We start from the raw sequence: 13,937 nt of genomic DNA on the forward strand, positions 1-13,937 counted from the left end.
CCCCCAGCGAAGGGCTCCCAAGCGCACGACGATCGGCGACGTCGACAAGGATGCTCTGCGAAGGGCCATCCTCGCCATTTACGAAAGGGGAGACATGCCAACCCTCAGTTCGCTGATGGAGACGGTGAAGGAGCCGCCCCTGAACTTCAAGGGGAGCAGATCAAGCCTTTGGCGATTGATGCAACACATGGGGTTCAGGTACAAGAAATTTTACAAAAACTGTGCTATGCTGGTGGAACGGCCTCGCGTCGTAGCTGCCAGAAGCAAGTTCGTAAGGGAGCTGAGGACCAACCGATGCAGCGAGAGCCCCAGACCAGAAATTTACCTTGACGAGACCTGGATTAACCAGAACATGAAGGCCGACCAGGACTGGACCCACAAGGAAGGACTCGTGGGGGCCCGCACGAGATGCATGAAGGGTGGAACGTACATAATTGTCCATGCAGGGAGTTCCGAAGGCTTCGTAAAGGGCGCGATGTTCGTGTACAAATCCAGGATGGGAAGAAAAGGGGATTACAGCGATACGATGGACAGCCACGCATTTAAAAAGTGGTTTCAGGAGCAACTCTTGCCGAACATCCCTCCCAGATCACTCATCATTATGGACAACGCCCCGTATCACAACATGGAGCTCCACAAAACCCCCTCAATCAATTCGGGAAAGGGGGAAATCATCAAATGGCTAACAGATAACTCCATTCCCCACGATTCCTCTCACACCAAAGCTGAACTTTTTCAACTGGTAAAACTGCACAAGGAAGATACCCATCGCTATGTGACTGACGAACTCGCCACTGCCGCTGGGCACAAGGTTCTCCGCCTTCCTCAGTATCACAGCCAGTTTAATCCCATCGAGTTGGTTTGGGTTCAGATCAAAGACGAAGTCAAGAAGAATTCGGATAACTGGCAATATTTCAACAAACTTGGAGAGCTTATATTTCAGGCCATTAATCATGTCACTCCCGATGACTGGATGAAATACGTACAACAAACACGGGAGCTTCAAGATGAATACATAAAAAAAGACCATGCCTTTGAACACATGTACGAGACATTTTCTACTGAACTGACCGATTCGGACTCCAGCAGCGATGAAAGTGATGATCCTGATTCCTGAAATAAAGATCCCCAGTCCCGAAAAAGACAAACGCAAATTGTTAAAACAAGAAACAAAAAATTGGGGGAAAGGGGTGTAGACGTGATCCGCCTCCTCGTGGTGCACCCTGGAAACGTCAGTAATGGCGGCTAAATGGATCATATAATTGCTGATTGCTGCAAGTTGATTATTCTTAAAATTAAAGAACCCACCTCTCTTTAACTTCCTTCCTACCCATCCGCCCTCCTATCCACCAAACCACTCACTTACCCTACTTGTCCATGGCATGCACTCTCCAGCGTTAATAAAATTGCACAAGGAGAGATCCAGGAGAGGAGAGGAAGACGGTAGGGGTGGAGTGTGAGAGAGAAGTGGAAATAACAAAAGAGAAAGAAAGGGGAGAAGAGGGACAGGCAAAGAGAGATGGGAGGGGGACGTAAAGAGAAAGACAAGAGAGGAGGGGATGGCTGCACAGATACAGGTACAGGTTGAGACAGTATATAATTTATAAGTAAGGGTAAATTTCGTATTACAAATAACTGTAGGTCAAACTTGTATTGAAATAAAAGAATGAAATCATCCACAGCGCCCCTCTTAAAAACTACAGTACGATGGTTTAGGCCTAATCTAATGAAGGTACCTACAGATATCCAGTACAAATACACAGCAGGTGCGGTATCATGCCAAGTACATATGTTGCACTCCGTTTTAAAAGCAAGGAAGCTAGATATACTAACCTCACCCATCTCAGTTTATTCGTGCTGCTCACCCGCCCCCCATCACTATATAATTATACCCCTAACTCTTACCTTCACCTAAGCCCGGATATAGTTTGGCAAGAAGTTTGGAGGTCCCTTATAAAATGAAAAAAGTCAAGATATATTATTAGCATCTCATTGTGTATTGAATGAAAGCAATGTACAATGAATTTTAAAATATCAAAATATGAAGGTCCTTTCAAGTGTGAGGCATTAACTTATAACTTAATATTTAGCATATACATAAATCTGGCCCTTCGCAATCACCCCTCTCTCCCGACCTTTTTCATTCTGTGGCCCCCGACCAACGTAATAATCTCCATGGCCCCGTTCAGTGGCCGTCGTATTTTCAGATTCATTCATTAATTGTTATGAATAATGTAATGGTGTCAATGTATATGTAGGACAAGAATATTTTATGTTTTTTTTTTTTTTTTTTTTTTTTTTTTTTTTTTTTTTTATGTGAGAGGAAATCATATGTAAGTACTGTAGGTGAGATAAAATTCAGTTTAATTCGACGTCAAATTTTTCATATTGCTCCATGGCCCCCCAGAAAGTACCCCGTGGCCCCCAGGATGAGTATACTTTTCAACCTGACAGTGGTGGCATACACTGACAGAAAGCGCAATGAACATCTGGTGCAACAGATAATTTGGAAGAGCCTTAGGAAAAGTGTATTTTCATCCTGGGCTATCCAGGGACAGATGCCGTATGAACAAAAATGATGATTATATCTGATTCTGGTTTAATGTAAAACTTCCGGTACCTGATCAAATATCGTGTGAAGACAGATGAAGTACCATGTCTCCAAAGTCAAACAATAATATGCAAGGGGGAAGGTACAGGCTTTTCTATTTAGCTGACAAAATAGTCTAATTTCTCGTATTTGAAAAGAGAGCATTATGGGTAGGCCGAACCTTCTTATGTTTAAAGACAATCGTATAAATAACCTCTGCAATGTCCTCTCCTATGTAGTGAATATAAGACATTGTTCCATATGCATTCCGAATATACAATAAGATACCGTAGATTTGAGACCTATTGAGGCCCTAAGCATTCGGTGCTGTAATCTGTCACTCAGGACACTGATCGAAGGGCAAAGGGACGGCATATGGAAATCAATGAGATTATTAAATGGCACGGCAAGAATGCGCCAAACAAAAATTAGGTTTTACTGAATAACCAGCCCAGTCTGAGCGATTCTCAAGTGTTTCAGTTTTCTTGTTGATATAATTTGTTTCAGGAGAATGGACAAAAGGAAAAGTACCGTCTGGTCATTAAGACATTCGTATTCAATAATAGAGCTGGAGCTGGTCAAGGTCTATATAAGTACTTATATAGACCTTGGAGCTGGCGAGGAAGGTGGAAGAACGATATAAATGCTATATTCACATCCCAGAACCCCCCTAAGGAAATTTTTAAAATTTTTTATAAATGCTGCAAGTTCCTACGATATTCTTTAAGCTGTTGGTTACATGAATCTGGGATGACCGTCTGGATGTCCTAGTACTCCTCAGATACCCATGTATTTTCTATTTTTTACAAATCATATACATTCAACATCAGGAGTAATCCCAGAGTAAATAACCACTATACAGTTAGACATCATTCATTACCAAAACTGTCTGTTAATTTACCCCCCCCCCCCCCCATGAGATCTGAGGTGCAAATTTTGTTTTAATGTTAATGGCTTGTTTAAGTGATGTCTTCTGTCCCTCTGTCGTGCATGGTTTCTCAAAACCCCAACCAATTAACCAAAAACCTCAAAATCCACTCGCTTCGTAGCAGACTTCGCTAGACGAACTCGCTAGCATAGGAAAAATCTGCTCGAAATTAGCGATTTTCGCTATTTATCGATGTAAACAAACCGAGAGGTGAGAGAGAGAGAGAGAGAGAGAGCTGGCTGTTGTGTTTTTATTCCTATAATTAACATTATTTCTGTGATTTTTTGTCTACGAATTAAATCAAGACGAGTGAGAGAAACGATGCCGACAGACGACGAGTTATCAAAGTGAGTCTAAAGAGGGAAATTGTAGATGTTATTGAGGTAAATAAGGGGATTTAATGGCCATCTTCCGTAATCGCTAGGCAAAAATGCTTGAATATGGTTTATAAATGGAGTAGATATACATATTTCTGATGCTTATAGTTAAAGATAAGTTCAGATAAGAGTGAAAATCTGACATTCAACGAAGGGTATTTTGTTTATAGTTTCACGCAGCCAATTTTTATTCCTTGTTTCCATTACTTACGGTATAACATGCACGAACATCATATTTTCCAATGCTCATGATATAGTCTAAAGAAAATGTTGTTAGTTAAGGAACTGCACCCCTTTCAGTCTAAAAGTCTCTATTACTCCAGCCACTTCCTAGTATCCAAAAACATGGCCATATGATCCAAAAACCTTCCTAACCTTGGGGCTTTACCATCAGACCCTTACCCAGTGGCTGTATTTCCCGACTGGGGAATCCCACCTGATCACTGTGGGCTTATCATAATGCTTGCCATTTGTCATGATATATTTTCCGTATTTTTTATGTTATTCTTAGCCTACGCAGATTATTTCATGTATCGGTAAGTGTAGTTTTTCCCTTTCTTTATGATAATGTTGTATTTTCTTGCTAATGTCTACCCAAATATTACATGTTGCACATGTTTCCTATTTGGTTAAAGGGTATAGTTTCAGTTTCACACAGCCATATGACACAAGGTAAACTTTGTAATGGATAGAGTGACAGAAACACTTTTCATCTGTGGTACTTCCCTCACAAGTTGATAATAAGAAAATTGTGCAACATGTAATATTTTTGTACGCATTTACAGGAAAATCTAATGACACTATCATAAAGAAAGGGAAAAACTACACATTGATACATGAAATAATCTGCTAAGGCAAATGATAATGTTGTTAATGAAGAAAATAGGTTGTGACAAATGTAGCAACCTATAGATGCACAGTGGGTTTATCTTTGATTGTGGAGTATTATAAACAATGGTCTTGTCTCTTGTGTTCTTTAAGAGACTTATATTAGTTTTTCTTTATTTCCATGCTGCTCTTATTTCCAAAATTGTATGCAGTGAATACCATGTAAATATTTTAGTTTGTACTAAACATGTAACTTTTTTTTACAGCCACTGCAAATATATAGAAATAAAGTATAAATGCTATGCTCAAGAATGATTATGGCCAAAATCAGCAAATATGTCAGTAGTTTAAGATAGTTAATACTTGTTCTGTCGTGTCTGCTATTTACAAAGAAAGGCCAGAAGTTTGTGTTTATGTTTTTATTATAATTTTTAAAAAAGGTATATAGTATTCTTTCCAGCAATTATATTTTAATTTTGTTTTAGGATAGGACAGGGCTAGGTTAGGCAAGGCCCAGCAAGGCTTGGCTAAACTAGATTAAATTACGCAAGGCTAGGAACTGATGTAACTTAGAGCTTTACCCTAAAAAATTAATGTGAAAAATAGTAGTGTCATATTTTTGGTTTGCCAAGTTAGAGTTACTTCTTATTTTCCTATATGTAGTGTAATGTATAAGAGAAAATAATTTCTTATTGTTAACATCATAATTGAAATATCATAGTCATGTAAATTTGAGGTATAGTTAATAATTACTTTTACTTTCTTTCCAACAGGCTGGCGGAGGAGGCTTTACTGCGAGAAGCGAAGAGAGGAGCACAAAGGGCTGAAACTTGTGGACCATCGGGATGGTTGAAAAATAGACTTCCTTCAACAAATAAAACCTTCCTTCATAACACAATTTTAGGTTGGTTTTATCTTACTAGATGAGAGTTTTCATGACTGATAACAGTAATGATTATAATAAGTATCTATGATAGTAAGTGAAATCAAATATGCTTGGTAGAATAAGTGATATTATTTGTAGCAGTCATTAACTTTTTCCCCCACATGTTATTAAAGCTTAGTTGATGATGATAAACAGTGATAGCAAGAACTGTGATAGTGATCTTTTCCTTTCCTTTCCTTGCAGGGGCACTGGCATCCAACAAAGCTAAAGAGAGGAAGGAAAAAAGTCAGAGTGAGCGAGCAAAGAGAAAGAGGGAGCAAGAAGAAAAGGAGAGGAACACATATAAAAGACTTTACATACATGCAAGCACCAAGGCAAAAGCTTCACTTGCAAACACAAGCAGAAAAGCTGCACAGAATGAAGAAGGCAGCAGAGAACCCAGAGATAAAAATAAAAAGGAAAAGTTGATGATATGGAGTGAAAATGGCTTGGAAATTTCATCAAGCAACAGAGGCACAGAAAAGAAGAAATCAAAAGACAGTAAGATCGCTATAAATGACGTCTCGTCAAAGAAGGACAGATCGAAAATATTATCGAGAAATATCAATTTTGTCTCAAGTACTTTGGAGGATGAGACTGAAACATAGTGAATATGAAACCTTGTGAATGCCCTTTCCCATATACAAAATATTTTTAATATATAAATAAATTTTCTACCATTATCCATTAGTGAATAGAAATGTTTTTTCAAAGTGTAACAGGGAATAAAATCAAGTAAACAGATTGAAACATATTTTTGAAATGATTGCACATACATTTTTTGGAGAATTTTATGTGTGCAAAGAACCAAGATTAAGGTGGTACATGAGGAAAAACTGGCTCAGGAATAACCCCAGTCTTCAAACCTTCACGATCTGGAGTCGTGTAAAACTGCAATGTCCAGAAAGGTAAGATCGGTAGGAAGAGACAGGTAGATGTTATCATACTTTTACCTTCTTTTCTTCACACTGACTTATTCTACATGAATGTAATTTCCACTGTTTTTTGTGCTTTGGTACATAGGTTATGTTTATTGATAAGTTTAACTGATACAGTGTAATGCTGCCAAAGAAATGGGCCATATTTATTGAGTTTGATATGGGTTCACTGAGCTAGAGTATGCTTTACCTAATGGAGAATAATGTAAGCTTTGATACCATTTTAACTTGAACCAAATTTTGATAGGAGATTTTGTGTCAGTTATTCTACTCATATAATAATTTAAATGATATCAGAATGTTTCTTTAGTTACCCTATATTTTGTAATTGTTGGCTATTGACAGGATGATGATTCATGAAATATATGTTACTATAATTATTGTTATTAGTTTCTTTATTCACTGTTTCAGCTCAAGTGGTCCGCCATTAGCACAAAAACTGCAGCGAGCCAGACAGACGTGTTCCTAACTCTCAGAAGAGGATTTATTTATTCAGTAAAGGCTGGGCAAGTGTGCACAAAAACCCATATTACGCTTGTCTGAGATGATCTTCCTAAAGCACACAATAGCAAAGGTAATGTAATATTTTGCACTTTAAAACATTGATGCTGTGATGTCGAGTGTTATTTCAGTTGATTCATTTTGCATACCTGTTGATAGTTCCACAAGCCACTAAGGAGTCTATTTTACTACTAATCCTAACTGACCTCACCTGTTTACCCTTTTCCTTGATTTTTGAAAAGATTTTTTTATTTTTTTATTTCTTTTTGCCATTAATATTGATAACAACATGATAATAATCCCAATGTCAATAATAATGATAATGATGATGGTGATAATGATAATGATAACAATAATAATAATAATAATCATAATAATAATAATAATAATAATAATGAGAATAATAATAATGGCAATAAAAGCATCAGAATTTTTTTCCCATTAATTCAAGAAATAGGGATATGAGGTGAGGTCAGGTAGGCCTACTAATTGATTCCTTGGTGACTAAGTGCTTGTGGAGCTGTGTAAACAAAATTTACTAAACAATATTACAGTCAACAGTTCAGTTGTGTGGCATTAATGGGTAAATTATCCTGACAGTCTCTCTAAAATTCAGATTATATGGATATACAATTCTTGAATGTTCATTAAAATAGTATTAGTGATTATTTGATATGGACCTTCATAGATTTTTTTTTTTTCTAAACAGGTAGTCCAGTTACCTAAGCTACAAGTGCTTATTACCTTTGGACATCAAACCTTGGAAACCAGTAAGCATTTTCTGATTGCTCAAATGCTACTCAGGGTATATACAATGCGAGTACCCAGGTTAATAATAACATATATCAGGAGCCAGTGAAGTTACCAACAGGCAGTGCTTTAACCTTGGAGATCAGGGATTGCTTTTGTGAAGTGCATGGCCTGCATGGATGTTACAGTCATCCAAGCCTTTAGGGACTAGTGTAAATTATACAAGCATAGGAAGGGATATTATTCAGTTAAAGCCAGATTGTGTAAGGACTCTAATGAAATCATCCCTGCCAAGCACTAGAAAGGGAGAAAATTAAAGGAAGACATTCCCTAAGACAGAAAAACCTGCTATTGTTAATAATATGCATTTTTAAAGTTTCACAATAAATGGACCAAAGCTGAAGAATACTAGAGACCACTGCATGCACTATGTGGGAGATTCAAAGAAAATTCAATGAAATTTGATGCTAGGGGAACCACCAGCAAGGGCTGAACCAAATTGTGTCCCTCAAGTTCAGTTCCTAGCAGCTGATAGATGAAACAGTACACATGATGGTCTTCACACGAGTCCCTATTGAGAGCTCCAACTAGCACACACACCAAATGCTCATACCCATAAACTGCACACCAGTTTTCATGCCCACAAAGCCGTCAAAAGAGGTTTGTTAGCCTTCTCAAGAGGTGCCTTGCCTTCCTGGTGAAAAGGATGCAGATGGGACTCTACAGCACTAAAGAGATCACTATCACCACTGCTGTCCTTCACAGCATGGTCATTCAGCCGAATGTTTCCCCTGCTCCAGGGAATAGATGGCCAACACTCCGATGGGAAAGCAGTAATGATATCTCAAATTTAACCTACTAGCTATGGATGGCATGACATACATGCTGTGTCCATTGCAATTTTAGTTTATTTATGTGTTTACACATAATAAACCTACTTCAATCAGTGATCAAGATCTCAAAGGAACACTTGCAACTGCATGAAGTTTCTTGCCACTTGGTGACAGCTGCTGGAACATCAGCAACAGAATTGCTGCTTTGCATGAGAGACATACAAGGTCATTGGTCACCTCTCCTCAATACTGAACTGTCTGTCCTTGATGATGTGTTTACATACAGATGGTTCCACAATTGCTTAGTCACCAAGGACTCAGTTGTCAATCTTACCTATCTCACCCGTTTACCCTTTTCTGTATTTTTTAATTGTTGTTAGTATTTTAATATCATGATAATAATCATCATGTTAAAAATAACAATAATATTATCGCTGTTAAAAGTGTTGGAAAAAAAACCCTGAGACATGGTCACTAGGGCCTAATTGACTTTATGGTAGCAGAGTACTTGTGGAGCCATCTGTGAGCAACTAAATTCACCAAAAAACTACAGTGGACAGTACATGTACCTGTGGTTGATGGGTTAAGCCCAGGAAAAGAACCCTTATCAGGGAGGAGAGGAATTCTGAGAGAGAAACTATTGGTACCAAATTTTTTCTAGATTCACGTCCAAGTATAGTGTGTTATTTGTGGCGGTGCTGTACTGTGCCACTACATGATTTTGAATTCTTTACTGAGTATTATTTTGTACTGAGTTTGAATACTGACATGTTTTATATAAGGATTGTTATCTAATACTTAATTCTTTTATACATTTATAACATACTCTAATTTAAAGTTTTATTACTATCACAACATAATAAATTGATATGAAGAAACAAAAACTTGTCTGCTTGTATTCAACTGCATATTTGGTCATAGAAACAACTGGCTTATAATAAAATGACAAAAATATAAATTATTGAATGTACGTGTTCCTTTCCTGCATTCCTTTAGTATTAACAGAGTCTTGTGATTTGTTAATAGCAGTTAAGGTGTATATATATTTAAAGCCCTGTTTTTGTTTTTCACTGTCCCTAACTCTATGAGCTAAGTGGTATTTCACTCCTAGTTATTGTTTATTTATTGAAAATTTTCTGGTGCGTTAACATCCAGTCATTAGTGGCTATTCAGAATAGGGGTCTTTGTCCCCAGGTAAGGAAGTTTGTGTATAAGGGGATGTTTGTGGATTTCCTGAATGATTAATAGACAAAACAAATAAATATGCTTGACACCAAAGGTCATTATGTTAAGTATTGTGGCAAAAAGGGGTAAAAATGAGTGAATGATCAGGATAAGTGTAATGAAGAAGAAAAGGAAAAGGAGAGGAGAAAAGACCAAAAGAGAAAGGCCTAAGTCTCCATCTCCTAAGTACCCCCATGACAACAATGAGCAAATGATTGGGGGATCACTCCTAGTTACACATTGTCTTCTGGTCATTTTTATATATTTATTGGAAAATTTCTGCAGCGTCAACATCTAAGGTCATAATTGGCCCCAAATAAGGAAGTTTTTTTTTGGATTTCGAGAGTGGTTAATGGTTAAAAAAAATAAATGTGTTAGACATCACAGGTCGTAGCATTATAATAAAGTATTGCAAAAAGGGTGAAAATGAGTTTAGTATTAGTATAGGTGGACAGAAGAGGATGAATTGTTAATGGTTAATGGGTAAAAGCAAAATAAATGTGCTAGACATCTAAGGTCATGTAGCACAATTGTAAAGGGTAGTAAAGTGTGGTTGAGTAATTAGTTAGTCAACAATCTAGAGTAATCTTGGAAAGGTTAAAGATGGGTATATGAGTTGATGAGTGAATGGGTTAAAGTAGGATTAGGTAAGGGGGTTTAGCTCAAATGAAGGATATGTATGCATCTGAGGAAGGAGAACAGGTTGTCAAAGCAGAAAGTGTGGGATTCTGTAAGGATGTCTGACAGGTTGGGAGGTCCGTAAAGAGAGGATAGGTGGGGGAAACCAGTGAGAGCTACAGCAAAGCATGGACAGGACAACAGATGTGTGGAACTGAAAGGTGAACATTACATAGGGGCGGACCAGAAAGGGTCTTTTCTTCTCCCTCTTTCCTTTTCCTTCTCTTCACTCCTTCTGTCCACTTATCCAAATTGGTAACTCATATTTACCCTTTTTGCCACACTTTACCATAATGCTGGGTAACCTTTGATGTTTGGTACATTTGTTTGATTTTTGCCAATGTCCATTCTGGAAATCTAGTGGGCAAAGCCCCCAAGCCCTACCCTATCAATATGTTTTGTATTCACCACTAATGACCTTAGATGTTGATGCGGCAGAAATTTTTCAATAAAAAAATAAGGGCTGAGGACCAAGGCTGGGGTGATCCCCTGGAGTGCCCTCCTCCACTCCCATAACAAGAAGCAAGGGATTGGGAGTGGTCTTCTGATCATGATTCCACCTCTCTTCTTTCACTGCTGTTTTCTATTAGGTTGCGAAATGTAAAGAGTATGATCACAGGCAGCAACTCTACCCATTTATATAAGATTCATAATTTTAAGAGAGTAATGGTCTTCAAAAACTTTTAAGTATATTTTACATTAAACAAATCTGGTAAAATGATTATAACTAGTTTAGGATCAAGCATAAAAAGGAAGATTCATTCTTTGTTAATGGAAAACGTTAGTGTTCATTTCATTTGAAAATAAAAGATGTTGACATATATTTCAGTATCAGATCTTCAAAAAAAATGTGAGAAAATGAGATGGCATTTCTTTCTCTATAGAGTTATTGTTCTCATTCATATCATTTCAATATTTCTTACAATGTTGAAAAGAATCTCAATCTCTAGGTGTGAGAAAAGACGTCGAGGATATTGAAACACTTTCATCTAGCAGATGCTTTATTCACACGCACCTCCAATATCACTGCTAAGGCTACAAATGCTTACACCTAACCTTTAGCGCAAGGATCCATGACCCTCACCACTAAACATGGAATATATCCACATTTTCCTAAGAGGCCTCCAAAGTTTTAAGATCACCAATGCTGGAACTCCATAGCACCTTCACTAATGAAGAATATTTTTATACTACAAGAATTATATTAAAAAAAAAAAGAAAAAAAAAAAAAGGAAAAAAAAAAAAAAATGTAGTAGTAGTATGGGTAGGGGTTGGGGGGAGACAAAAGGATAATTACATAAAAGAAATGTGCCTCCAAACATAGAATTGTCTTGCACATAAGAGGAACACGACTGCATGGTATCTGGCTTTTGAATTACTCAAAAGTAAAAGGTCTACATATATAAAATGAAAATGAAACAAAACTATATCATTGGTGTAAACTTTGAACCTTACAAGAATAAATAATAACAATAAAAGTAATGGTAAGTAATAAAAATAATAATCAAAAGGTAAAAAACGATCAGAGTGCATAAAAAACAAAACAAAAAAATAATAAAAGTAATTAAAAAAATAAGGGAGAGGAAGATTATACCTTGCCTTTTCTCTTCTTCATTTCCTTTTCCTTTTCATTTGACCATATGATGAGAACTATACCAACTATGAAAAATAGTTTAAACTTTTTTTTTTCTTTAAAGGAAGAAATAGAAAAAGAAGTAGGTAACTCCCAAGGTTTAATCTCTACACCTGAGAACACAGTATTCAGAGTCTAGAGAAGCTTTCTGTAGTCGTAGCCTGAGGAAACCTTTACACAAGTCCAGCTGTGAACTGTGATTCTTGCAACCAAGCCACAGAAGGGAAGGGAAGGAAGGAGAGAAAGGAAAAAACAAGAGGAAAAGAAAGGGAGCAATCTATGAATTTAACTAGCCACACCATTAGCAAAAGACAACGCGCTAAGCTGTAGAAACTATTCATTCCAAATTCTAAAGACTTCAGTTACACTTAGTGCTTTCCCCATATCTTTCAACCTCCCACTCCCCCTTCCATTCTTTGAAGTGCTTTCATCTGTGTGTTGATTTCACAAAGGTCTGTATGAAATATCTGTAGTCTGCCTCAGTGCTATAGGCAGATTGTGCTGCAAATAACACTTGAAGTTTATTTATAGATTGTTCTAGAAAATAAAGTAAAGGAAAACAATTCTTACACAAAATCCACATATGTTATTCTACTGTATGCCAATCGTGCACACGCGCACACATACATACATACGCACACACACAGATGGAAAATTAAAAACAAATTATGCGGCTAATGTTATAAAACTACCTTTGTAAGAAATAAACTTCTGAGACCAAATGCCTCATATCCCAGACTAACCCTAAAGCAGTTGGGCTCATACCTGGAGAGACACTTTGTTTGATATTTGTACTCAAATACATTTAAGGATCACGGAAGAATTTTTTTTATAATACAACAGTTCTGTGCCTTGCCAAACTTTCATTTCTCACTTGTTCTCTTTAGCTGCACTGAATATTTTTAACAAGGACTTTTAACAACCTTTCAGAAACAAAGAAGAATGGTTACACAGTTTTCTTAAAAATAGCAATGGTTAGCAACCCTGATTATAAGTAGGAAGTCCTAGCGATTCCTGCTACACACAAAAGGCAACACTTAACCCCTTGGTGACGGGTGAAGAAAACTTAAAAAAAAAAAAAAAAAAAAAAAAAAAAAAAAAAAAAAAAAAAAAAACTACGCTCTGGCGATTAGAGTTCAGTATATCGCACCGGCTCGTATCGCTTTGGCGCGCTGCTGCGGTATACAGCCGCACGCCACATTTTGAGCTGTTTGTTTTGACATCTATAGACGTGACCCGTCGTGAAGGGGTTAACACGGAACACTGTCAGGCAAGCAAGATTTTTATTTGTATTCTGCCACTTGTCAGAATGGGATAAGAAGACAGCAAAAAGCATATAAATTTCAAAAATAAATTACTATATATATATATATGTATATGTATATGAAGACACAGAATGACTTCAGTATTCATTCATTATAAAATCCCCAAAATATGATAAAATTCTGATTAGATGATCTTTGAAAGGGGGAAAAAAATCAGGTTAAAAATAATCCCTAGTTCATCACACCCGACTTGTAAAATAAAAATATGAAAGAATAAAAGTAGTTCAAATAATGGTACTTCCTCAAGGATAAGCAAATAATTAAAATTATTCTCATTCTTACAGGTCTTAAAAACAAAAGTTCTCTTTTATCCTTCATAACCACACATACATGTAAAGATATATAGGAGCTAAGCATGAAACTTTTACATGGTTAAAAATCAAATAATAACTGAGTAGTCACAAGCT

The 13,937-nt window shown here is 36.9% G+C and overlaps 1 protein-coding gene and 1 long non-coding RNA gene across 2 annotated transcripts in view; both read left to right on the forward strand.

The window, feature by feature from the left end:
- Nucleotides 1–1,173, forward strand: part of LOC125040005 — a 1,397-nt gene extending 224 nt beyond the window's left edge. Inside the window, exon 1 of the mRNA XM_047634413.1 lies at nucleotides 1–1,173. This exon is cut by the window's left edge and continues 224 nt beyond it. Coding sequence (XP_047490369.1) covers nucleotides 1–1,117 — 1,117 coding nt within the window. The 3' untranslated portion in view covers nucleotides 1,118–1,173.
- A 2,260-nt stretch (nucleotides 1,174–3,433) lies between these two features.
- On the forward strand, nucleotides 3,434–9,728 carry LOC125039824. Its single transcript, XR_007116151.1, has 5 exons — nucleotides 3,434–3,865; nucleotides 5,497–5,627; nucleotides 5,853–6,556; nucleotides 6,998–7,160; nucleotides 7,797–9,728. It is a non-coding gene; the product is annotated as an uncharacterized LOC125039824 (long non-coding RNA).
- The last annotated feature ends 4,209 nt before the right edge of the window (nucleotides 9,729–13,937 follow it).

Source organism: Penaeus chinensis, chromosome 28 (assembly GCF_019202785.1).
Source record: "Penaeus chinensis breed Huanghai No. 1 chromosome 28, ASM1920278v2, whole genome shotgun sequence".
NCBI lineage: Eukaryota > Metazoa > Arthropoda > Malacostraca > Decapoda > Penaeidae > Penaeus > Penaeus chinensis.